This window comes from Callorhinchus milii, unplaced genomic scaffold (genome assembly GCF_018977255.1).
Source record: "Callorhinchus milii isolate IMCB2004 unplaced genomic scaffold, IMCB_Cmil_1.0 Scaffold2, whole genome shotgun sequence".
Lineage (NCBI taxonomy): Eukaryota > Metazoa > Chordata > Chondrichthyes > Chimaeriformes > Callorhinchidae > Callorhinchus > Callorhinchus milii.
The window spans coordinates 66402999-66429493 of NW_024704743.1; the positions used below are offsets into that span (position 1 = coordinate 66402999).

Consider the following 26495-nt stretch of genomic DNA (forward strand, 5'->3'; position numbering starts at 1 on the left):
AATGCACACACTGAGTCTAAGAGCGAACGGGGGGGGGGGGGGCACTATTATTTGAATGGAAGGAAATAATATGTATGGAAAATGAATAGGACCTGGGGGTCCTAATTGACAATAAACTGAAGCTCTCCCAACTATACTCTGTGGCGATGAGTAAAACAAATCAGATGGCTTGCTATTGATCTTTTAATGCATCCTACTATCTGGTTTGCTTTACTTACTGCCACAGAGCATAGCTGGGAGAGCTTCAATTTATTGTCAACAGACGGGAAACCTTTGCACTGAAAACACTGGCAAGAAATTCAGTTACCCAGGAATAAAAAAAATCATTAAAATAGTGCAAACATGCCCATAGTCTCTACTCCCAAATCTCCCACATAGCCTTGATTGGGAGTAATCAAAGGAATTGAGACTGAAGTTGTGGAAATTCTCTTACCTCTTAGGTATAATGTCAATTCTTACATTGCCGCATTTGTAACCACTAAAATCTCTTATGTTTTTGCGAAGAAGACAAATCATCCAGCGAAAAAGCTGAGAATGGTAACAAAGGTCTGCCCAGTTCTCAGTTGCTGCAGACATGTGAAGGTGTTTGCTAAACTCCACTCAGATATCAATTGATGTTGATCTCCTTCCAATCACCAAGTGTTCTTCTGCTTCATGAAAGATGAAATCAAGACAGGTTTCTGACCAAAGTTACAGAGGATCAATCTCAATTACAGCCCAGTCTTGCAAACCCCAGTATTTCTATGGTTTACAATACTGGGAAGGTCCAGCCCATAGCTCATGGTCCTAGCTATCACCCACAAACAATAGACTTCAACCAGCAAACTCCTGATCTCTAAGTTATAGCTCTATCTGGTAGGGGCTTCCTCATTGTTTTCATTTTCATATTATGTTATGTGTTTTATACAACACAACAAAGAATGAAAAGGAATTGTTTATTTGAGCTGCAGACTTCTACATTTAGGCAGCCAAGGAATGGGTGTACAGATCCTTTCAGTCTGTTTCGTTCACTTGAGTCCAAACTTAATTGAAACTCAAACTCTTACTTAACGGATGATCTACTCGTTTGCTTAGATGCAAAACGTGAGATTACTAGGGATCATCAAAAAATTCACATATCAAATAATTTGACATTACACTACCCAACTGAGAAACAAAATGATTTGAGAAAATGGGGACATGGGTTTAGAGCTGAATGGGCCAATTTCAGGACAGGTGCCAGGACATATTTCTTCATTCAGAATATAATTAACAATTGGAACAAGTTACCAGTAAGTATGGTTGAGGCCAGGTTGCTCAATTTGTTTTTTGTTAAAATGATTTGATGCTGTGATGGGCTGATAGGAAGATGGGTATTCTAGAAGGGAGAGATCAAATGGCTCAAAGTGACTTCTTTATCCAGCCGATCTTATCATCTTGTGATTCAGGCGTATTTGAATAGGCAGATTCAGGCCCCAATCCCTTTCATGCACTGCACACTCATTGAGATGTGCTTCAATAGCCTCAGATTTATGTACTTTTCCAATGCTTCTTGTAAACAGTAAAAGGTTGAATACAGCTTACATTTGTATGTTGTAAAGGGTTCAAGGAGGGCAATAGGAATGCCAGCATTTAATGAGAGCAATAAATCAATTACTCCAAATATCTCCTGAAATATTTTAAATGAACATTTATGACTGTAATTTTACAGGATATCTTAAAAATATTTCTACATATGCAGATACAAGAAAAATTGTGTCCAAACTGTTTTTGTTTAATTTTTCATAAGACCGAGAAGAAATTATAATAGTGCAAACACTCAGTATAAAAGTTGTAATTAGAAATTTACATTCACATTAAACATTTCCATCATATTATCCACTTTTAACATAAAAGGTAGGACAAATATTTGATTCTTTAGGTCATTCTTACAGTTTCAAAAGAGACTGAAAGATATTCTACAATATTCAATATGTACATAAAAATAGACCCGTATTTAATATGGAAAACTTGGCTAACTGGTTACTTTTAAAAAAAAATAGAAACACTTAGCAGTTTGTGTTTGTATGTGAACAAAAATACTTAAAAGGAATATTTTTGCAAAACATTTGATATAACCATGAGGCCACAATGATTAAAAAACCTAACAGCCCCCAGCCTGCTTTTCCCACCTTTTGAGCTGCGGTATTCATCAATGTAGACCATATATTGAAACTATCAGCAAATGAATGCTGCAGAACAAGCCCATTAACCATCCTTTGAATCTTTGCAAAATGTTCTACACCTATTCTTACAATTGACATTTATTGCTACTGAGTATTAGTTATGGCCCCTAGGAAAATAAATGGCAGCGAAAGGTTTTCACCATTCCAGGAAGTGCTTTGTCACTGTAATCTGCCTATATCTCTCTGGCAAAGATTAGCTATAATGAATGGGAGTTCTGTAGTTTTGATATATGATGGGTTTGAATTAAGGTCAGCAAAAAGAATACTGCAATTTATAAAGCAATGTCGATGGTCATGCTTATACCAAGAAAACGTCATTATAAAAATTAACTACGTCATCTGACATGTGCTTTTTATATACCATACGCATTTCATACTGCATAATTAATAATGGTATTTACAGGAATTACATACAATAAATTCTTGCAGAGAATTATATGAAAAAGGCAGACTTTGAAAATGCTATGCGTTTAAAAAATAAATTAAATAAGGCAATAGTACACAATTTTGACAATTTGTGAAACCAAGGAATGGCCAACGATATAAATATGAGTACGAATTCTCATAATAAAAGCAGTCATGTGATAAATGCAGTGGCTGAATACATCTAGAAAACATGCAGAAATTTAAAATGCACAAATTCTAGTTATAGTTCATTAAGACTTCTAAAATTATTTTCATTTTACATAGAAAGATATCCGTCTTTGCCAGAAATATGGTTCTTTACTTCTTCCAACAGATAGTTAGCCCTTTTGTTTGCCGTTCCAAGAATATTATATTGTGACACCCAAAGTTTTGCTCTTTGGCCGGAATGCAGTGATTCTTGGCTTTCACGTGACTCACATCCTCCTGCTGATTATTCAGGAAGATGTGGCTTTCCCTGGTGCCTGACTTCCAAAGTCAAAGCCTTCTCCAAAGATAACCACAACTGCATTAAAGAAGAGTCTGCTGTTTTTCTCCTTTCTCATCAATTCCAAATACAGATTTACTTACACCAAATGTTATCATGCTTGTTTGACAACTGGTACAGGTGAAAGGTAGTTCACAGTTTGATTTGCATGATTTGTAGAGGCCTGAAGTGCTCCAAGTCCAGCCTTTACTGTAAAGCTGGCTACCGATGATACCGATGGACAGCTTGTTCCTAGCTTTGCCTGAATATTTGCTCTTCCAAATGAATACATTTTCCTCTCTGAACTTGCTGAGTGTACTTGTGGATTGCTGTTCACTTTTCCTTCAAGGAAATATGTTAACATTTCTCCTTTTCCTTTCACACTCACTTTGCCCCTACACAGAAAGTCATAATTACATTTCTTGAGTATTCGATGGACATCTTCTGTTACCTGAAGATGTGAAGATGGACAATTAGTTTATTATTATTATGTATTACACAGTCTTTAAAAATTCAAAACACCAAATGCTTTACCAAATGAATCCAGATGTGGAGTTTCTTTGATTTGAGATAATTTCAAATACACCAAGGCCGCAGAACAAGACAACACAATTTCAGGTTTGCAAAAGGCTACTTCATAACAGCAACAAATTATCCACAAAGAGTTATTGAGGTCAGGATGTTGGATTCATTTAAGGAACAGTTTGGTGCTGTAATAGATGAATGGTAAGTTAGGCATTCTGAAGACTTAAGTGCCTACTTCATCTGAACCTCTTGTGATCTTGTGTGATCTTATAAATTTCATTTAATATTGCAACATACATAACATTAATCCATGTTAAATCCTAAAATTGATACGCATTCTATAATCTTCCATTTCCTGGGTCCCAACTACTATTCCTTCAATATGAAATCATTAGATATCTGTTTTACAGTGTGCCAGCTACCAGCATCCCTTGGGACAGCCACTAACAGCCAAAATACAATCCAAATGTAAAAAAAAAGCATCATTATAAATGATATGTTTTTACACGTATAAAAATAAGTGGGCTGTATTGTTAGAAACACTGTAATGTGATCCTTGTGCTCACATTTTGTTTGGTCAGCTGGGTGTCCCCCACACACATCACCATGCTTAAAAGTTTTCAAATTAGAGTGAGAGTTCCACATATACATGGATATGCATATATTGGTTATGAAGGACTCAAAGTTCGCTCTCAAAATTTATATCATGATAACGCTCTGTAAGATATCACCTCTTTGTTATCTTTCCCAGCTTTCTTTTATTCCACATAAACAATACCCTCTCGGCAGTTTAGTACTAGTCTTAGCATCAAAAATGTTCAACATCATTTTAGGACCACGTTTTTGGGAGGATTAGCATTTATTTTATTCAAACTATGGCAAATCTTCCTAAATAAATTATAGCTTTAGAGTCTCCACCCTTTGCTCTTTTCGTTTAGGATTCGCAGAACACTTTGTCTTAATTCTGGTAACTTGTGACATCTGAACTTAAGCTATCGTATTATTACTCACTCCTAATCATCTGGAATTCAGCTTCAAGAATGTTTTATTTCTGCATTACTTTGGGAGTTACTACAACTTGCAACAAAAGCCAGAATACAACTGTATTTGTTTTGTTTGGAATTTTGGGTCACGAGCACAAACAATGAAAACATAGCTAAAGGAACATAATAAGTGATGGATAAAATAATAAGAACATTAGTAATAAAATTCAAAAAAATCTATCTTAAGAATCAGTAAACACGCAAATTACTGGAAGTCCAATTAAATCTGACAAATGAGGGTGTTTGGTATTTGTGATTAAATGTGTTAGGACACTTTGTGGACAGTAATTTCCTGCAAACAACCATGAGTGAATGAGCTATCTTATCTGAAGATGCTTGGTTAGTTCACCAGAAAGAACTCCTTTCGCTTGCTGAATAGTGTCAAGGAATCTTTCACATCCATCTCAAAAGGGAGACTAGACCTCAGTTTAACATCTGATCATAAGATTGCACTTCCAACAATGCACCTCCCCAACACAAGACTCGACTATAAGATTAAAGTTCCAACATGGGACTTGAACCACCAATATTCTAGCTCAGAGGTGAGACTGCTATCAATTGAGTCAAGCTGACACTTAGCAGTACAAGCAGTTCATGACATTTTTGCAACATTAGCTGAAATTTTGGCCTATTGTTCTTCGAAACTGAACTACTATGCATCTAATGTTTTTAATCCCCAGGTTTGATACTACAGTAGAAACATAAATTTACATTTATATAGCACCTTTCACATTGGGAGGATGTCTGCGTTTGGCAGTCCATGCCTGGGATCCGAGTTGAGGGTGAGAGCTGAGGGGGATGGGGTGGGGAAAAATGACCGAAGGTGCAGTCAAAGAGGAAGGTCTTGAGACAGACCTTGAAAGAGGTGAGAGAAAACTTGTGGACAGAGTTTCAGAGAGTGAGGGCAGACAGGCTAAAAGCCTGACCTGTGATGATGGGTACTGAAGTCTATAGGCCAGAATGAGTTACTGATGGTGAATGCAATTGAAATGATGAGGAAAAATTTTCTTGAATTTTTTCAGTATTGGTGAACTACTGTGGGATTGATTCAAAGCAAGAGCAGATAGGAGGTAGATCTGACAATCAGACTGAAACACTTACAGTGAAGAGGAAAGGAATGCCATGTTTGCATGCATTCTTTTGAGATATATAGATTTAATATCAGCCAGGCTCAGTTGGTAGCATTTCCACCTCTGAGTCAGAAGTTTGTGGGTAAAAGCCCCATGTCAGACTATGTAAACTCAAAGTCTCAAACTGACACTCCAATACAGTGCTGGGGATGTACTGCAATGTTGGAGGGACTGTTCTTTAAGTCCACACTTTGCAGTCTATTCTCTTAAGTGTTTTGAGATATCCCTTGACAAGAAAGGCTCTACGTCAAATGTAAGGATTATTATTATCATCTTGCTCTATTCATGTTCCTTGATTGTGGTTGGGAATGGAATTCAGAAAGAATAAAGCTGGTTATTTTGCATGTTAAAATGCTGGGTCAGTGTCTCATCAAATTAGAAAATATATTCTTGATACAATTCATCTCATATTATAAGAGCCTGGCTCAGTTAGTAATACCTGCACTACAAGCCAGTAGTTCAAGGCCTACATTTGTATTTGAGCATCAGTTTAGATCAACACTCCAGGCAGAACTGGGCAAGAGCTGTATTATCAGAGATGCTGTCGTTCAAATGAAATGTTAAACCATTGTCCCATCTGTCTGCTCAGACAGATATTAAAGATCCCATGACAATACCTGAAAAGACTTGGCAACAGTCCTCCAAATAAATTAGTCATTCATCTCATGGCTGTTTGTGGGACCTTGCTGGTGGAAATTATCTGCTGTGTTTGTCTACAAAAGTGTCACTTCTGACTGTAATTACCTGTGGAGCACTTGGAGCTGTTTCAATGTGATAAAGTGCTACAGAAATGCAAGTTCTTTCCTTCTTATAATGAGAAATACAGGATTTCATACAACAGCAGGTTCAAAGGCACTGTTGGCAAGCTAATTGGTTGGTGCAAACAGCTTTGGATTTGCATTTGAATGAAGCTAGGGGTAAAGGTTTACCCTTGGTTTGTTATTGACTAGGACATCTCCAGAAGTGGACCGCCCCACAATATAATATTTATCACCATATAAAACACAGCCTTTTCATCGCATCATAATTTATTTAAAACAATAACAGCCCTTCATACTGTGAATTGATGTTCTACCTACAGTAGTTGTTGGACTGTATGTAACATTATCAAACTGTAATGAATTAAAATAAGTTTCATATTAAAAGTAAAATTGTACACTGACACCCATATACTGTAATTAATTGTCAATTGCCCACTGAAAACATTTACAATAGAAAATCTATGCTTAAAAAGCAATTCATTTACTTACTTGTATTTTGCCTTGAACCCCAGTACTATCCATTCTGCTGGCAACATTCACAGTGTTACCCCAGATGTCATACTGTGGTCTTCTTGCTCCAATCACACCGGCCACTACCGGTCCAACATTTATGCCTGGGTAGAAAAAAGATCAGTTTGCTTGAAGGTTTGAATATATTGCCTTGACATTAGCTCTATAGCTGTAGGAAATTACAGACAATATATTCAGTACTGCCAAAAGAAGCCAGCAACTAATGCACAATGAACTCAATGCAAAAAACTTTGAGCGTTTTGATATTCACAAGATATGGGGATTCTCAGCCACACCATAGCAGTGATAATAAGAGAGTGATAGGAAAGCTTAGGAAAGCATGGGACAGGAAAAGGCCATTTGGGTCATCAAACCCACTACTTCTGATGAACTGCAAAACCATGGACTCTCCTAAGTTCAATGAATCCTTTGAGAGAAGCAAATGTCTGCAGGTAGCTATTCCAAGAAAATGCCAAATATGTTTCCTTTGCTTCCAAATGCAACCAAGCAAAACCGTGAGAACATTAATTTAGTATTATTCAACCCTGATCACCAGTCAGCATTCCACAGATGATATTATTATTGTCCCACCAGCACCAAAGCTATTCCCTCCTGGAGAGTATCTGTGTCTATAATTATTCCTTTTACCTTCATTCCCTTCAGTAAACATATGTGCATCTAGCTTTATTTAAAATAAGTTAATATAATATTACTTCTCATCTAAGCCTTTAATCACACTTTGCGAACCTGGTTACAACAAATTATTAATGAAGTTCAGCACTTTCGAAAACCTGCACCTTATCCCTTCAGATTCTTTTCTTTCTTGCAATGTTGGATCTGAATCCTTAATCCTATTTTAATTTTGCAGTTTGAGTTTCAGAATAAATCTTGTTGCCTTTCTTTAAACTCACTGTGACAAGTTGACTCTATTTTTGTATAAACTTGCTGAATATATACCACTTTCAACAAGATGAAAGGATTTAAAGGGTATAATTTTCCTCTATAGCCTGTTCTGTTAATGTGTATGAATCTACATTTCATCGGTACAATGCAGCCTTGAATGACCAAGTTACCGGGACTAACTCACCTCTGTAAATGATAATTTGCCCATTCTCAGTTGCTGGATGGTTCAATTTACCAGTTCATAATTCATTAACAACTGCAGTCTAACTAGCCTAAGTGCAAAGTCTAGTTCTGGACAGGGTGGAGGCTGCCAGGATGCTAGTCAAAACAAACCTAATAAGAAGCAATAATAAACAGTAAAAATAGACCTTTCAAATGGACTCTCAATCCATATAATCTGGGGCCAACATTCCTCCTTTTGTTAAATAATGGGATAGAACACTTTTTTTGGAAAGTTTTACTGAAATGCTAACAAAAGTGCAATGAGCGTCTGCATTCCAGCTGTCGACTGTGTGAAGCATGATTCTGTTAGTGTTGATCAAAATATTACAATCTGCAAGAGAGCATTCATGCTTCTGAAGCAGCTCACAGGTCACTTGGCCCCTGCAAAATTCAAAACATCTGTACAGCTGTGGAGGTTGGAACTTCTGCCAAAAATATCTCAACAACAGCAATGGAAAGGGTGATTTATGGACAACGCCCTGCTAGTGAACACCATTATGGAGCAATGCAAGCACATTTTTAGAGGGTAGGGCAGCCCTCCCAGCATGAAAGTAAGTCAGGAAGTATGGCAATATGTTATAGACCGCATCAAGTCTGGCTCTGTGATTAGGAACATCAGCCAGAAGGTCTGAAATAAAGGGCAGAACTTGAAATACGTTGCAAAGGTAAATTGTTAATATCAGTGCACATTTAGACCATGGGATGAACATTGAAGACATTGTAAGTGATATCAGCAAAAAATGCTGCACTAAAAAAAGAAATGTTAGCAATAATGTTAGCAAAAAAGGCCACAAAAATTAAAGCAGTCAATTACAATGAATGGTCATGCAAGACATTTCCCCTCCTTGCATTATTAAAGAAGGCCCATCAAACCCAGTTCTGCGACAGGGTTTTTTAATGAGGCTAGCTTTCCAGGTAGATCGTCACTTATATATCTTCGCCTCTCGCATTGATCAAAGATCATCTTGACAATCTCCAATCATTTGTTCAGTGCTGGGTTGCACTGCAGTTTGATTTCATATAGCTCAATTTGATTAACAACAAGAACAAGCCTTGTATCTGATGTGATGCCTTTCAATTCGAGAGGACATATCAAAGCTCTTCACATGATATACTGTAAATTGTAGTGACTGTATGTAGATGAGGAAGGTCTGAGGAACTCTAAATGTTTGCTTTTAGAAAGGAATCTTCCTACTGCATCCATTGCTAAAACTCTGTTTTATTCATTTGTTTCCTTAATCTGGCCATGTCTAAATTAGTTATCTTTTTCTGTGATGACTATTAGTTGTAGCAATTGATTTTTGAACATGGAATGCCATTAATAGCAGTCACTCCAAAACGATGAATTAGGCTTTTCCATCTCCTTTTTGAAACATTTGAAAAGTGAAGAAATCCTAATCCCAAATTGTTCACAAAAACAGACATGGAAGTTGCTGCCAGATTTCCATCCTCTATTTAAAAGTAAAATATTTTTTTACACCCTTTCAATTGGAATTGGTTGACTTATTTTTATGTTAACTAAACCAAACTAATAAAATTGACAGGACTTCTGGAGCATGCAATCATGCCTGTCAAGATTTAAGACTACTGCTTTAAAATTTACAAACATATGCAATTTGGGGAAACTAAAATTAAGACTACAGTTAAATTTAGCCTCAATTTGGGATCCTTATTTTTCACAATACTCGAAGAGAACTGTGGAAACTTGGCATCCAATTAGAGATTGCTTTCCAAATCCTTTACTAATCTTAAATTTGAGGACAATGGTCAAGCCTAAGAACAATCTCAGATAATATTTGAATCACAGAATCATAGAATCATACAGCACAAAAAGAGGCCATTCGCCCCATCGAGTTTGTGCCGGCTCTTTGAAAAGAGCAATGTAATGTCATTTGATAACAATTACAATCCTCAAACAAGATTAACTCAACTGTAGATATAGATTCCTCTAAATCTAAACTTCTACAGAGTTATTAGATTTTACAAGCTATGTGTAATGAAACCATTCATTTATTTAATGAAATCCCTCAAGAAAAAAATAAAATAAAATTGATCACTTCAATCCACGACTGTTTGTGGGACACTGCCGTGCGCAATTGGGTGCCACATTTCGCCCACGAGCATACAGTCAATTCACGTTGAGATGTCTAGAAGATGTGAAAAACACTATATCAAATGCAAGGATTATATTATCATTATTTATTCATCCTGCTTTGTGTACTTTAATTAAAGGAGCATTATCTACAGGAGTATCTGCTTTCTTATTAGCTGAGTTTTGTCCACCTTTCTTCCCACATAACAGTAACTGAATCCTATACTCTGTTGAAATACATTACACACAATTTAGATTCTTAATGCAATGGAGCAATTATTTTTATTTGTCGGGTATTTAAAAGGCAACGAGTACTGATCATATTTTGAGCCTGCGAGTAAAAGTGCTTAATCATTGTGCAGCAGCCGCGTCTAGCCAACTACAACATTGCCAAATGGAGGATCTTGTCATTAAGGCATGAATGCTTTGAGATTTATAATGTAACAAGTTTAACATTATGTTTGTTTGTGGGAACATGATAGCAACAATAGGATGAAACGTTACCCTGGTGACATTTAATCCTCAGATTAAATTTAATCCTATATTTTAGCTTTGAATTAGTTAGATTTGAGGTAACCAGTAATTACACCAAATATATGGCAGTCATCGAGCCTCAACTCTTGGTACAACATTCTTTTCAAAACAAATTTGTTCCAGTCTTTGAGAGCATTAGATGGTAATGGAGTCCTGTAGCTCAGTGGTTAGAGCACTCGCCTCGCAAGCAAGAGACCTGGCTTCGATTCCAGGCAAGGCAAAACCTTGGGCAAGTTTCCTTACTGCACAGATAATAATCCCTCATGAAAAAAAAATTGGTGACTTCAATCCACAACTGTTTGTGGGACACTGCTGTGCGCAATTGGCTGCTGCGATTCGCCCACAAATATACAGTCAATTCACTTCACAGTATATTCTGTGAAGCACTTTGAGATGTCTAGAAGACATGAAAAGCGCTATATCAAATGCAAGGATTATTATTATAATTAGTGTTAGAAGCAATATGTGTACTCATTAAATCCAATAACTTCTCTGGGACATCAATCAGACATCTTAGATTGTGTGTTGGGTTGCTGTTGGACTTTATCCACATAGCTTGCCATTGTCTACCATGCTTCCTGTTGCTTGTCCAGCTCGGACCACCCTATCTATTAAGGCTTTGGCTTGCAGGGTTAACCAGCTGTGCCACCATCATCCTACCCACAGCCCAGATACAAATCTCCAACCACTGAGTAATGGTTCTACCAGCTGGAGATGCGGAGCTTGAGTAGTATCTGCTTACCTCTCTGCATACACATCAAGGTAGATACCAAGTCTTGAACGTGTGTTCAAGTTATAAAATATCGTCAATGATATATATTTTGTGCTAGTTTGAGCAATTTGAGCAGATCTTCCGTCCATAAAACCCAGATACCATATATTGAGCTTGAAAAAATTCTCTCAGGAAAATAGTAGTTACTGGCACCTTGCTGCCAGAAAAAGCATACTGCGGTGTAAACCGCGACTCCAGAATGGAATCCCCATGTACGTCATGTCGACGTGCAAAACTTCGCCTCCAGGGCAATCTGAGGTCGCACAATAATCTTGGCATATCATGTACCGCTGAGACACTGAAGTATTGTTGGTTGGAGTCCAAGTAGGTTGAGATTTCATGACTTGAATCATTCTCTTAAGAAAATATTAACATCAGGTGTTCAAATTTAAAGAATCAGTCTTTGGCTTCTGTCCATAAGTTTTCATACGACCATTGTATTTCAACATCCAGGGTTCAAGGAAAATGTGATTTGCAAGAGCAGATTGTTATGTTTCATATCAGATGTTATCAAGAAACTATCTACATTGGATCACAGTAAATTGCTCAGAAGTTCACAGTTACTTAGTTTATCACCTAGAAAATAGAAAAGGTCTTCTTCATCTTGTAAGGAAGGTGGCCCTTATTAATCAAGTTTCCCAGAGCCTTACACACATCAAAACAGATGATCAAGACTATGCTGAGCACTAGTTATGATCGACTTATCATGTACCTCTCAATCTTTCAATAAACATAATTTAATCTTTGCAAATGCTTCAATGTCCTTTTGAAGGTAAAGTGCCCATGCCAATTCACAATATTCCAAACGCGACCCTATAGTTCCTTTTCAAACCCTTATTGAATAAACTCCTTAGATTAAGTGCAACTCATATTAAATCCATTGAGCCGTCTTAATATACAAACAGAAACACGTGAATACATTCTTTGATCTGTTTTAGCATTAAGTATTTACTTTGATTGATTTTTCTGCATTAATGAAGGAATTACCATTCATACTTAAGAACCAATAACTTACCAACTCTCAGGACAAAGTCATTGTATGACTGATAGTTAATTTCATCAAGAACGTCAAACATTTCCATAGCAAAATCCGCCAGAGTACTGAGGTGGGAATAAATTGACCGTTTTGCCTAAAGTTTGAAAAAAAATCAAAAACAGATTTAAAGTGGCCATTACGCTACTATTAACATTAAAGTTACACATAAATCATATCATATTTCAGACTGCATCAGTAAAACTTTTAGTCAGAGATCTGAAATTCCATCTAATTTTAGCCAGTAAGACTATATTTTATCTGAAAATGTAAGATCACACAGAATTGTAGAACATTCTTGGATTCAAATTCAATTTAGAAGCTTTTTATATTATAAACTGTGTGATCGAATTTAATTTGAACTGAATTTAAGAATGTTCCACAATTATAATAACTTTCACTTACATTGTGTCTTACATATAAAAGGAAATGTCTCCAAATGCTCAGTTTGATCACCAGAATTAGTGGAAGGTTCTCATGTGACATACACTATTTTTGCAGCCCTGTACAGGCTATTAACCCTTTGAGTGACACTGGCAAGTAAAACAATCTTTTTCTACATCATCATCAAAATAATAATAATAATATTTACATTTGATATAGCACCTTTCAAGTTAGGAAGATGTCTCAAAGTGCTTTACAGAATTTACTGTGGGTATTTTGTGGGTGAATGGCACTAACAGTCACAAAGTGAATGATTAGTTTTATCTGGGGGATTGTTGGCCAAGACACTGGGAGAAAATTCCCTTCTCTTTTCGTGTAGTGCTATGGGATCTTTAACACCCACTGAACAGGACCTATGTTTAATGTCTCGTCTGAAAGACAGCACTTCCAACAATGTGGCACACCTCCAGCACTGCATTACAGTATCAGCCAAGACTTTGTGGATTCTAAGACCCAATGTGAGATTTGGACTTACAACCTTCTGACTTAAGAGGCAACAGTCCTACCAACTGAGCCAGGCTGAGACACTGCTTCCACAATGCATTAAATATTGGTGTGTGATCTTCCCTAGGATGTCGCTGGCATTTATTGAAGATGAGCGTGTAATCTTCACAGGCGTCTGGTCTAATTTGTGATATTGGCTAAAAAAGTGTGCGAGTTTTTTACAAACGTGAGAGCCTGCGAGGCTTGACTGGATTCGATAACTTTGAAAGGAATGAAAGTGGTTAAAAATCCCAGAGAATGAAATCCATGGTGAGATGTAATTTCGTTCTCTGGCCCTTTTACTCATTTTTATGGTTTTTGGAAACCTTCAATTTGACCTCCCAAGCTGAACAAGGAGGCTCAAATTAATGACTTCCACCCTATTTGCAAATATTGTAAAGTTAACCTGACTGTCACCAACATGTTTTTATATTGTGGTTTCTTCTTCCCTGGTGAAATATCAGCTATTAAACTTCAGGCTTATTAGTTTCTCAATGGCTGCACATTTAGTCTGAGCCCATAAACACAATTTTGAAGCAAGTTGCTCTTCCAAAACAAGCAGAAAAAAGTCAGAAAACAAAGTTTATAGGCAGTTAAAAAAAAAGGTTTCAATGAATAGAAGAGGCGGAATAAGTAGAATATTGCAAAAATAACACTAAAATAAAATCAAGAACGGAGAAGAGAAAGGGAAAAGAGGACCTAAAAGGGGAAAAATAGATAAAATGTATGCTCCTTTTAAACAATATCATTTTACTAGTTTTTTGTATTTATTTTAGCCATTGTATATCCTCTGGACAGTGAGTTCAAATGCAATAAAAATTCCAATGTAGTGAAAACATCTAAAGGTCTCAGTTCACTTCCTTTGTAAACAAATGGACTAACAGTCTTTGCAATAATGAAATTTCCACCTGTGAAACTCTGAGAACAGATTTAACAAAGAGTGCAGAGACCTAGTCCTCGTGGGCTGACCAAAGCTGAAAAGAATGATATTATTACAATAACAAAGTTATTAAATCAGGGCAACTTTGTTACTATAATATTAACCCTATACAAGCTTTGTTTTAAAGTAACCTTCACAATAATAACCTGTCTTGAAGTAGCCAAAGAGGACAATTGTATATATTGTTTTGAACTTTCTGCATTTACTTTTCACATCACTATTCATTAACAATTTTGATTGAGGTCTCAGTAGAATATAAAGAAAAAAAATGTTACTTTGGCAGAAAAAAACTCCTTTTGTAATGTCAGAATAGGTGACCAATTTTGTGGGAAATGTGTGCTATGTGTCAAATTGTCAATAGGCTGTCTATTCATGAATAGGACATTTATACATTTTGAATAAGGTATATGTAACTGCAATGGTATGCCAACATTTTAATTACAAAACAGTACAACAAAGTCCTAAGTAGGAAATGCTACACACAGCAATAATAATGCTTGAAGGGCAATCTCATGTGTACCACCTGGTTCCTAAAAACCTGGAACTCATTGATATCAGTTCAGTCATTGCATGTGTGTACAGTACCTTATAATCGTCTGCAGCTATTGAATGATTCTGCTTGTGAATTTTAAACAGCAGCACTCAGTTTCAATGCAATTCCTGCATTTAGTTAGTTCAGAATAAGAAATAGATAGATTATCAAGGTCACCAGTGCACATGTTGTGCAAAAGCATACTATTCCCTTGTATATTTGCAGTAGAGAGATACTATATTTTATCTCTCTCCCCGTGTGCAACAAAGCAAATCTGAACAGCTCTGCTCACTGGCAATGAAAGCTAGTTACTATTTTAATGTCATTAAACATCAGGGAATATAACCAGCAAAATAAAATTAAAAAGCTTATGACAGTCCAGTGGACTTTCTGTACAAGAACTGTTTTCTTTTTAAATTGTTTAAAAATTATTGTAATGAGCTGCAGTGACAATTGGATGTATTTTGTAGTTAATGCCATTGAATCCATTCTTAAAGAGACAGCACTTGGAGTTGAATCAAAGCCCTTAAACTTCATTTACCCTCAATTTATTAGTGTTGAATTGTTGCTAAAAGTGCATGATAAATGGGGCATAAGAAAATAGATTAGGTTTAGGAACTATCAGTTCATAGTTTACTTTTTTCCAAACCCCCACAATATTTTGGGGATGCTTATGGATACTTGGAACAGAAGACACAAATTTTCAATCTGCTTTAGGTGTACGTTTGGAATGATGGCTCCCCGTTAACTCAGAGATTTCACAGCCGATCCCTTACCTTGGTTCCCGTTGTAGGTACAAGTCCAACTGCTGACATATAAGTGCTGCCGATTGTCTTTATCTTCTCTATATCCTTATAGCACTCCTTGTCCATTAGCTTTTGTACCAAAAGAAAGATTCATAATATATTTCTAAGCAATACAAAATTATTAAAAGTATTTTGCAAAAAGTTTTATGAAACAAGACTTGTTCACTTTGCACAAATAAAACTTACCTCATCAAAGTCAGCAATAATTTCATTTAAGAGCCGCAAACACTCCACCCCCATGTTATTCCCATCCAGTTCAATGTAAAAATCATTGAAATTGGGAATTGAGGCAAACATCACACCCACTTGTGAATAGGACTGGTAGTACAGGTCCTGTCAACAATAAAACAAGGGATATATACAGTCACTGTTAGAATGAATGTCCAGTTTACTGGACCAAGAGCCCATTATTCCTATAGAATTTATTTCTGTTTGGCCAAAATCATTTGTATCTACAAAGAAAACTAAAATGTAGAGCTGACTTGAGATAAGCAATTCACTGGGATGTTTAAATAAGAGATTGATGGATTCTTGGACTCAAATGTATTACGGGTTTTAAAATGGTAGAACAAGTTTGACAGGTCAAATGGCCCACTCCTTTTCTTATTTTCCTAAGCTTTTCACAAAATCTTCAGGTTATTTATTTTGGAGAAACAAATACTTCACCACTTTGCAAGGTTATATTTTTTCTCCCATATTTTCTTCCATATTTTCTCCCTCACCTCAGAACTAGGAGCACTAGGAGTAGTTATTACCCTAACCCTCTGGAAATATGTTTTTGTGCAGTGAAAACCCTTCATATAGCCAATAAATATTAAATATTTAAACATTCTTTCAACCAGAGTAGAGAACGTTAGAACATGTAATATTATGACGGTTACCATGGTAGCACAAGCCTGTTCATAACAGGTATTAGGAATTTCAAGCCTTGTTTTAGAGTAAAGCCCTAGTTTAAACATGCAACTAATGCTATGGATCAGGGCACTTATGACACAATGAGATAATTCACCCAGCAGTCAATGCAAACTCTAAACACAAAGAAATTCCATAGCAACACAGATGGGCCATAGATATATTATAAGACTCTTAAGGGAATATATAGCCTTATGAATTGAACTGCCAATTACTGTCAGGAGCACAGACCTGCTTGGGATCACTTCTTTAATGTTTTAGGAAGCAAACTGAGACCAAACAAAGTAATTTGTTCAAGAATCATCTGTTTAACATCTTTTGAAAAAAATCGTATTGATTTCCCTTCACTTTGGAAGATCAAATGTGTAAAAAATAGATCTATCTAGTCCCTCTCTTGCTGAGAAGCAGCTGACACTAACATTCGTTGATCAATGCTTCCTTATTAAGACACCATGCCACAGAGTTAATTGAAATCTGCTAGAGCCCACCTAAAATGTTTCTAAGAACTTTGCAAATACTAGAGTAAAGATTAAAGCTGCTGGGTCTCTGCAACTGAATCTCCTATCAAATGGTTTGGTATTGAAAGCTCTTAGAATGCAAACCTGGGCCAGTACTCTGAGGAATTTGTGCTGCTTTAGCAGCTTATCTAACATGAGGAGGGAGCAATATACTATTGGCTGTGATTCTTTCACTTGACTCCTGATAACTGAGGAAGGCCATACTCCAACAGGTAGTGACTAGCGATAGGAAGCTGACCACTGCTTTGTACAACAACAACAAATTGTATTTATATTGGTCCTTTCATGTCGGGAGGACAGCACAAGGCGCTGGCCTGTTGAGGATTTGCACTAGAGCTGGGGGTCGGATTCAAGAGGGGTAGAAAATATCATAATTGACAATACAGTTGATGTGTGCAGCAGAGATATGGTACAAGTCATTGGCTGGGACTAAAGGGAGAGACTTTTGTTCTTTCGTTCCTCTCTCCCACGTGAGACAGCTGCAATCTCCCAAAAGATTTGGCTTTGAGTAGAACATGACATGGAAAGGGTAGTACTACTTTCAAAAGATGATTCTCTTGGACCAGATCATGCCCTTTGAGCAGCTCGCTATAAAATAGTACTTTGTGATATAAGACTTCTCCCACTACCTGTGAATGTAGTACACCCTCTAAGCCTGTGAAATACTCAACAACATCAATTTTCATTTACAGTTAAATGTCCCAAAGCAATTTACAGAGATGGAGTGGGATATTCCCCCAAATTACATTTAAAACGTTGCATTAGAACTAACATAGAACAAACCTGCTGGCTAATTTCAACGTTTTAACTCATTCATGTCCCCAGTAACAACAGAAAACAACTTGAATTTATATAAAGCCCTTCTTGGATTGCTTCAGAGATAGTGCCAGACACCAAGCTGGAGAGGGGAAGGGGGAAGAGGGAGGTGGCAGTGTGTGTGGTTGAAGAGGTAAGTGTTTTGGTACATTTTTGAAAAATTAAAGAGAGAGAGTAAAATGGTGGGTTAAGGGAGAGAATTCCAGAGGGAGGGATTATCATGGTTGATGGTTTGATGACCAATGATGGGGCAGGGAACACAGGCCCAAATTTGCCGAGCCGACAAGGAGAGTGTAATAGTGAAGCAAAAGAAGATCATAGAGGTAGGGTATGAAAGGATTGGTAGATGAGGATGGGAATCTTAAACTAGATCCACTAGGAGATAGGAAATGGAGCCTGACAAGGATGGAGGTGAAAGTCATGTGAAGATCTGTGTGGGTAAGAATGAATACAACAACGTTTTTGAGGAGTTGGATGGTTGAGCCAAGGAGGCCAGTGAAGATGGTATTTTGAAAAGTCAAATCTGGTGGCGGTAAAGGTAACAATGAGGGTTTCAGCAGCATTAGGGCTGGGACGGGGATTGAAGTATGTAATGGGACTGTATAAGGGAGGAAAGAGACCTGAGGATCAAAATCAAATACTAAGTTGCACAATAATTTAGGGAGTTGGAGAGACAGAGACCAGGAAGGTTGACGGATTTGGAGCCAGAAGCAAGGAGATGTTGGCGTGAGCTAAGCTTTGTCTACATTAAGATTAAGGAAGTGAAAGCTCATACAGGACTTGATGCCTTGGTTGAGCACAACAATTGCCACATCTAAGCATTGAGTAAAACTCTTCATGCTTAACTTGGAAACCAGTTTTCCACAATTCTTATAAATGCAGACAAGCTTCCAAATGAAGACTAAATTTAAGAATTCTGTACAATTTTGTATGATCCTACAAAATGACAAAAGACAAAATGGTTTTACGCATGAAGACTAAATTGACCTCGGATTAAAACTAGGTTATATTCATTCAAATCTCTGATATCAACCACTAAAGATGTCTGACAGTCAGGCAGTCAGAATATCAATGGATCTGAAAGAAGTAAAAGTAGAGAAGTAGATTTGGGTGTCAGCAGTGTACTTATGTAAACTAACCCCATGTTTGCAGATGATGTATCTGAGGGGAAATATGCAGATGAGGAAAAGAAAGTGATCAAAGATGCAGCCCTGAGGTACACCATAGATGACAGTGTGAGGGTTAGAGGAGAAAGCACTGGAGGAAACGTAAAATGGAGGCAATGGGGCAAGGAGGATTAGAAGTAGGAAAGTGTGGTTCCACAGAGACCCTGCACAGCCCTTCAGAGCCAGACCTTGGCTATTGACAATAAACAAACACTGGGGAAAAAAGCCTGGAAGGCAATCCTCAAGGATGTCTAGAATGAGGGAGGGCCAGGTCAAAATTAAGCAATGAGAGCACCTCATCCCCACAACTCCCACAAATTCCGCCCAACAATGATATATGCAAGAAAGACAAAGTACTCTCTCCATCAGCAGAGTCCAATTCAACAACAACAAATTGCATTTATATAGTGCTTTTCAACTCGGGAGGACACCCCAAGGTGCTGATTCTCACCAATAGCTGTGAGAAAGTGAATCTCCAGCCTTGGTTGAGCACAACAATCGCCACATCTAAGCATTGAATAAAATTCTTCAGGCTTAATTTGGAAGCCAATTCTCCACAATTCTTATAAATGCAGACAAGCTTCCAAATGACGACTAAATTTGAGAGTTCTATACAATTTTGTATGATCCTACAAAATGACAAAAAACAAAATGGTCTTACACATGAAGACTAAATGGACATTCGATTAAAACTAGGTTATATTCATTCAAATCTCTGAAATCAACCACTAAAGAAAGGTCCAACTTCCTCATTATCTACCTGAAAAGTTCCAGAAGGCACCCAACACTCAAAGCCATTCACCCTGGAATCCAATATCTCTCTGCCATAGAAGATCCCAGCCATGCCAGTAAATAACACCAGAGCAAAGTAGCAAAGTATGTGATATACTCATTGTCCATATCTGTGAGTACCTTGCAAATTTAATTTGTATCATTCATCTCATATTACTCCAAAATAAAGTCATTGTGGGAATCCTGTATAACTTGACGTAAGTAAATAAAAGACAGGAAAAAGATCTCCTTTCTATCAACATCGCATCATATTTCGAAGAATAATTTATGCAAAATGTAACAGAAAACACATTCAACTGAAGAATTAACCCAATAATGCAATTCCCTTAATGGAAACACACACCATCAAGATTAATGAATGCAATATATTGTTACCATATTTCTTGGATTGGACAACAAAAAATGTTGTGCAACGTGAGCTGGAAGTAAATTAAAGAGGATGCGTTTGTTGTCAAGCTTGACCCGTTCCATGTCGTCTCTCTCTTCTTCTGCCTGAAAGAGGAGGAAATACATCAAATTAATCGAGGGCTTCAAGAACATATCGAATTAACAAAATTAACAAAAGAACTCAGGTTGAACACCACTCTCTCCAAGATAAATTTGGAGCAAACCTGGAAGCAGCTGCATGTATCTTTAGTGGTCTGCCTGTGAAACGTGCTGTAAAAGAACATTCTGTGCAGAAGAACATTCCCTGCAATGTCTCCGTAATTGGACAAATTTGCTCCACACCACAGAAAATCATTAATCACTCAACAAAACCTTTTTTTTACAGTTTACTCACTTTTTTTTATTTCACTCTTTCAAGTAATGTTCTGTAAAAACGACATAAATCAAAGCTCCCCCCCAAAAAAAACTAAATCAAGTTCTATTTGCAGAGTATTTGTTGTACGGGACTAAAGAATATAGGGGTGAAAAATGTGATGTTTCATCACAGAATTGGCATATTGAATCTGATCAGAAACATTGGAACTTCAGGCAACAGTTATGGATTGGTTTTGGCTAAGAACCTCATTCCCCGTGACTCCCACATCCGACCTTGACAGAACAGCTCGACTCAAAGATTTTGGCACTGTTATTGTCCTTTCTAAACACAAAGAACAGTGTTTCACTACCACCTTCTCATATTTTTAACTAGCTGTGGAAAACTGTTGCATGACTAAAACAACAACAACAACAAGATTCCATTTATAGAGCGCCTTTCACATCGGGAGGACGTCCCAGTTGGGTCAGGACCCGAGCAGGGGGAAATGGTCAGGGTGAGGGGAGGGAAGGGAGGGAGGGAGCGAGGAGGGGGTAGAGAGTCGAGAGGGGAGCTGAAGGCACGGTCAAAGAGAAAGGTCTTGAGACCGGCCTTGAAGAAGGAAAGGGAGGAGGCGGCGAAGGCACTGGGGGATAGAGTTCCAGAGCCTCGGGGCTGAGAGGTTGAAGGCCCGGCCACCGATGGTAGGGCGGTTGGGGCAGGGGATGTGGAGCAGACCGGAGCCAGAGGAACGGAGGGTACGGGCAGGTAGGTAGGGGGATAGTAGGTTGGAGAGGTAGGAGGGAGCGAGGCCGTGAATGGCCTTGTAGGTGAGGATGAGGATCTTGAAATCGATCCTCTGGGGGATGGGGAGCCAGTGGAGGCGAGCGAGGGTTGGAGTGATGTGGTCGCGAAGCCTGTACTTTTAAGAGGAACATTACTTTTAAGACAGAGGAACGTATAAACACTCTTTATAACAGGAGAAAGGCGCAGTGTCGGGAGTAAAAACAACTTCCATTGTTTAAGTTTCACAGAGGTGACCTAATATTCGAATAAATTGCAAGCAAATGCCATTAGTTTGCAGGTATTAATGGAATTCCAGGTTATAGTTAGTTTTATAATCTGTAAAAAAGAGATTGGCTTTTTGATGTTCTATGGTTAGAATAGAAATGGTGCAATGTAGTGAAAAAAAATCCTTGAAATTTGATATATTGCATTTATTTATTTGGTAAAAAAAGCTTTAAAGTAGAAATAATTTTCATAAATGACATATTTGTTTGGGTTGTCTTAAAGAGTACCTACTTCAAAGTAAACTTGTATTTTAAAAAGACTCATCGGAATCAAAGAAAGAAAGAAAGAAAGTGAGAAGGTTGATGACTTGAAACTTTCCATTCTAGTAGGGCCTAACACCACTCTCACCTTATAACCTATTTATTCAAAAATAAAAATTGTTCACTCACTCCATGGCTGTTTGTGGGAATTGCTGTGTGCAATTGGCTGCCACATTTCACCCATAAAATACACAGTAAATCCACTTTACAGTATATCCTGTGAAACACTTCGAGACATCTCAATGAGGTGGCAAGTTGGCATATCAAATGCAAGGACCTGCACTAAACTCCATTGCCCCATCACACCAATTCTACTGACTCTCTATCATCAAATGGATTGATTTCAAGATCCTCACACACATCTTCAAATCCCTTCATACCTTGATAACCCCCCTACCCCTCTGACCTGCTTACTCCCCAATCCACTACCCGCTGTCTCCACTCGACTGGCTCCGGCCTCCTGTTTGTCCCTCATGCCCTCCATTCCACCATCAGTGGCTGCACTTTCTGCCATTACTACCCAAAATTCTGGAACTCTCTCCCTTAATCCCTCCTCCTTATCCTCTCCTTCACCATCTTCAGGTTGCACCTGAAGACCTTTTTCTTCTACTGTGCTTACGGTCACCTACCCCCGGCTTGGCGATGTGCTCTGCCACTGTCTAGTGCTCTAGGACGGTACCCTGCGTGTGGGGCTTTGTATAAATGTAAGTTGTTGTTGTATGCATTCTTTTTTGAAATATTTTTAAATGCCTGCATGATAATAATCCTTGCATTTGATATCGTGCCTTATCACGTCTTTGAGACATCTCAAAGCGCTTAACAGAATTGTCTGTATATATTTTGTGGGCGAAATGTGGCATCCAATTGGGCACAGCAGCGTCCCACAAACAGTTGTGGATTGAGTGACCACATTTTTTTGTTTAAGGGATTATTACTCCCGGAAAAATGATCCACCAATCGACTAACAACTGGGTTCCTACTTACTGCTAGGTGAACAGAGGTATGTGGAGTAAGGAAACATGCTCAATTTTTCGCCCTGCTAGTAATCGAATCCAGGTCCTCTCGTTTGTGAGACAAATGCTCTAACCAATAAGTTACAGGACTCCACGGTGTAGCACCTATAATATCTTCAAATTTATGTGAAGTGTGTAATGATCGTACTTGTCGGTGAATGCGGCAGCCAATTTTCACACACCAGTGTCCGATAACAGCGATTAAATGAATTATTAATTTTAAATGGGGGAAATTGTTGGCCAGGTCAAATCTGTTTTCAAATAGTGCTACACAATCTTTAATGTTCAGTTGAACAGGGTGTCAGCCTCGAAGTCCCAACATAGGGCTTAAATCCTTCTGATTCAGCAGTAGGACTGCTACCAACTAAGACAGGCTGACAGTTTTTGCTTGACTAGAACAGAAATAAGTGTAAGAAGGACTTAAAATTCTACAAAGGTGAAGTTTTCAGGACTGAATTAGGAAAAATAGCAAAACACTGATAGAGGCTGCAAAAGGAAAAATCAAATAATTGTTCACAAAGCACCTACAAATTGCTTGTCTTGTTTAAAATTAGTACCCTGAAGTTTAGTAGTAGAGTGAATGAAATGCTTGAGTGTTAATAAAGCTAGTCTTTTTGTATATAAAGAACTGAGCTCTTTGAGAAAAATCTAAGGGAGAAGTGCTACTTAACCTCTGGGAACTGAGTCAAATCTAGCTCAGCCACTGGGATGACGGTTAATGTGAGGGTTCTATGTGAAATTAATAAGATTCAGCCCCAAACTACAAAATAACACGAGTCATCCTTGCATTTTATATATCAGGAGGATGTTGTGCTAGTTATATAGTCCTTGCCAAACTCCACTGGCTCCCTGTCATAGAGCAGATCGACTTCAAGATCCTCACTCTAGTGTTTAAATCCCTCCATTCCTTGGCAGCCCCTATCTCTCTAACCTCTTCTCTCCCCACAGCAGTACCCGATGCCTCCGCTCTACTGGGTCCAGCCTCCTCCGTGTCCCCTGAATCCTCCGCTCTACCATCAGTGGCCATGCCTTCAGCCATTACGGCCCCGAAAATTTGGAACTCCCTTCTTCAACCCCTTCGCCTCGCCCCCTCCTTCCCCATCTTCAGGTCGCACCTGAAGACCTTCCTCTTCGACTGCGCCCACAGTCACCTTCCCCCTACCCTTGGCTCGGCTTTGGGCTCCGCCATTGTTAAGTGCTCTGAGACGCCACCTGGAGTGGAGAGTGCTATATAAATGCAAATTGCTGTTGTTATGTAAGGTGCTGCTCTCAAGAGATGTTCTCAGGCAAGAAAGGAATGATTCAGTCAAGATGCCTCTTACTGATGTTTATCCAGTAAAACCTGTATGTGTTCAGACAGTGGACAGAGAAAGATTCAGTTCAGCTGTAATGTGTATCATTGGAGTCCTGTAGCTCAGTGGTTAGAGCACTCGCTTTGCAAGCGAGAGACCTGAGTTCAATTCCAGGCAGAGGGCGAAACCTTGGGCAAGTTTCCTTACTCCACACACCTAATAATAATCCCTCCAAAACAAAAAACAATAATAAATTGGTCATTTTCAATCTACGACTGTTTGTGGGACATTGCTGTGCGCAATTGGCTGCCGCGTTCGCCCACAAATATACAGTCAATTCACTTTACAGTGTGTTTTGTGAAGCGCTTTGGGACGTCTTCCCGACGTGAAAAGCGCTATAACAAATGCAAGGATTATTATTATTATTATTATTATTATTATTATTATTATTATTATTATTATTATTATTATGATGGTTGCTAACACTATCTGTCCAAGCTCATGAAGAACGGTCAAAGGCAGCATTCTGCAGGACTGTTAGTACCTGGGGACTAGTAGGAGTCGCCACCTTCAGGAGAAGAGCGGAATTATCTTTTTAAAAAAACTAAAAAATGTTTTTAAACAAATTAAATTTCTCTTTTAAGTGTCACAACAACAACAACAATAATTCATTTATAGACGAAGTGAGAAACACAAGATCCCTTTCAGTATCTGGAAATGCTTCACACCAACCAATGGGAACACTGCTCTGATGCAAACCAATGACCTGAAAGATAATAATAATAATCTTTGCATTTTGATATAGTGACTCTTCACCTATGGTGTTTAGGAGTCACAAGCACGTCACAAGATATACTGTAAAGTAGATTGCTGTGTATTTTGTGAGCGAAACTCTAACTCAAATACTCTCGTTACAAATATCACGTTCTAGATCACAATGAAGCATATCTTCCTCAAGAAATAGAAGAAATATGAGAAGATTAGCGATTTGATAGAATCTTACTAATTTAGTACAAATAACAGACAAATCCATAATGAGTTTAGGCTTGAAATTCCATCTAAACTTGACCTATACAACCATTTTGTCTTTATTTTGACCATAGTTTAAGATCATGCAGAATTGTGGAAAATTCTTCAGTTTAATCTTAATTTGGAAGGCTGTTCTTTTTACAAACAATGGAAAAAACGACTTCCAGATTAAGTCTGAAAAATTCTTTGCAATCTAAAATGTTTACACAAAATGTTCTTACAGGCTAAGAGTAAATGTTTTATTTGGCCCATTTGTCGATGCCAAGCTAAAAATAAGTCAAAAATAGGCCGGAGAGTGAAATCACATCATAAATACATGTGACCAAGGTTGATAACCTTACCAACATTCCCTACACTATTGCCTTCAGTCAAGTTACTCAATTTCTGAGTGCAACAGGGATTACTGATAAAAACTTTAAAGCTAATTTAAAATGTGTTTGCAAAACCAACAGATGAATTATTGAATAAAACCACATGGTGGCGCCAGATTCTCAGACCCACACATTTCAATCCTGACAAACAAAACACAAACACACATCACCCTTTCGAAATGCAATGTTTATTTTTTGCAACGAGTTCCTCAATACTGTTTTTGAAGTTAAGTGTAAAGTAAAATTAACAAGCTTCGATCAAGTCTTCTGCAGTGAGTAAGGGGGCTCCCAGACCTCAGAGACAGTGCAGAGAAGAGCGATAAGGATGATCCCCAGTGATATAATCAACAATTAGACAAACTAGGGCTCTGCGATCTTAATAGAGACATCTCAGAGAGGTACATAAGGTTTTAAATGGGATTGAGAAATAATAATACTTTGCCGAGGCAGCAGAACAAAAGGACACAGATTTAGGATCGCAAGGGGCTAATTCAGGGCAGACATCAGGAAGTATATCCTTATCCAGATTAACGATAGAACAGATTACCGGGGAATATGATTGAGACTAAGGTGCTGGACTCATATAGAAACAGCTTGATCCTGTGATGGGAAGGCACTCATGAGCTTCTTTTCCATCGTCTCCTTCTGCCCAATATTAGTGCTCAGAATAGCCTCTTTCAGCTCTTCCTTTCT

The 26495-nt window shown here is 37.9% G+C and overlaps 1 protein-coding gene across 1 annotated transcript in view; it reads right to left on the minus strand.

Moving 5' to 3' along the window:
* Window positions 1–2057: 2057 nt before the first annotated feature.
* The window catches only part of LOC103187011 (adenylate cyclase type 1), a 129555-nt gene continuing 105117 nt past the window's right edge, over window positions 2058–26495 (minus strand). Inside the window, exons 15-20 of the mRNA XM_042332456.1 lie at window positions 20403–20519; window positions 16010–16156; window positions 15794–15892; window positions 12601–12715; window positions 7042–7166; window positions 2058–3544 (exon numbers count right to left, since the gene is read on the minus strand). Coding sequence (XP_042188390.1) covers window positions 3209–3544; window positions 7042–7166; window positions 12601–12715; window positions 15794–15892; window positions 16010–16156; window positions 20403–20519 — 939 coding nt within the window. The 3' untranslated portion in view covers window positions 2058–3208. The remainder of the gene's footprint in view (window positions 3545–7041; window positions 7167–12600; window positions 12716–15793; window positions 15893–16009; window positions 16157–20402; window positions 20520–26495) is intronic.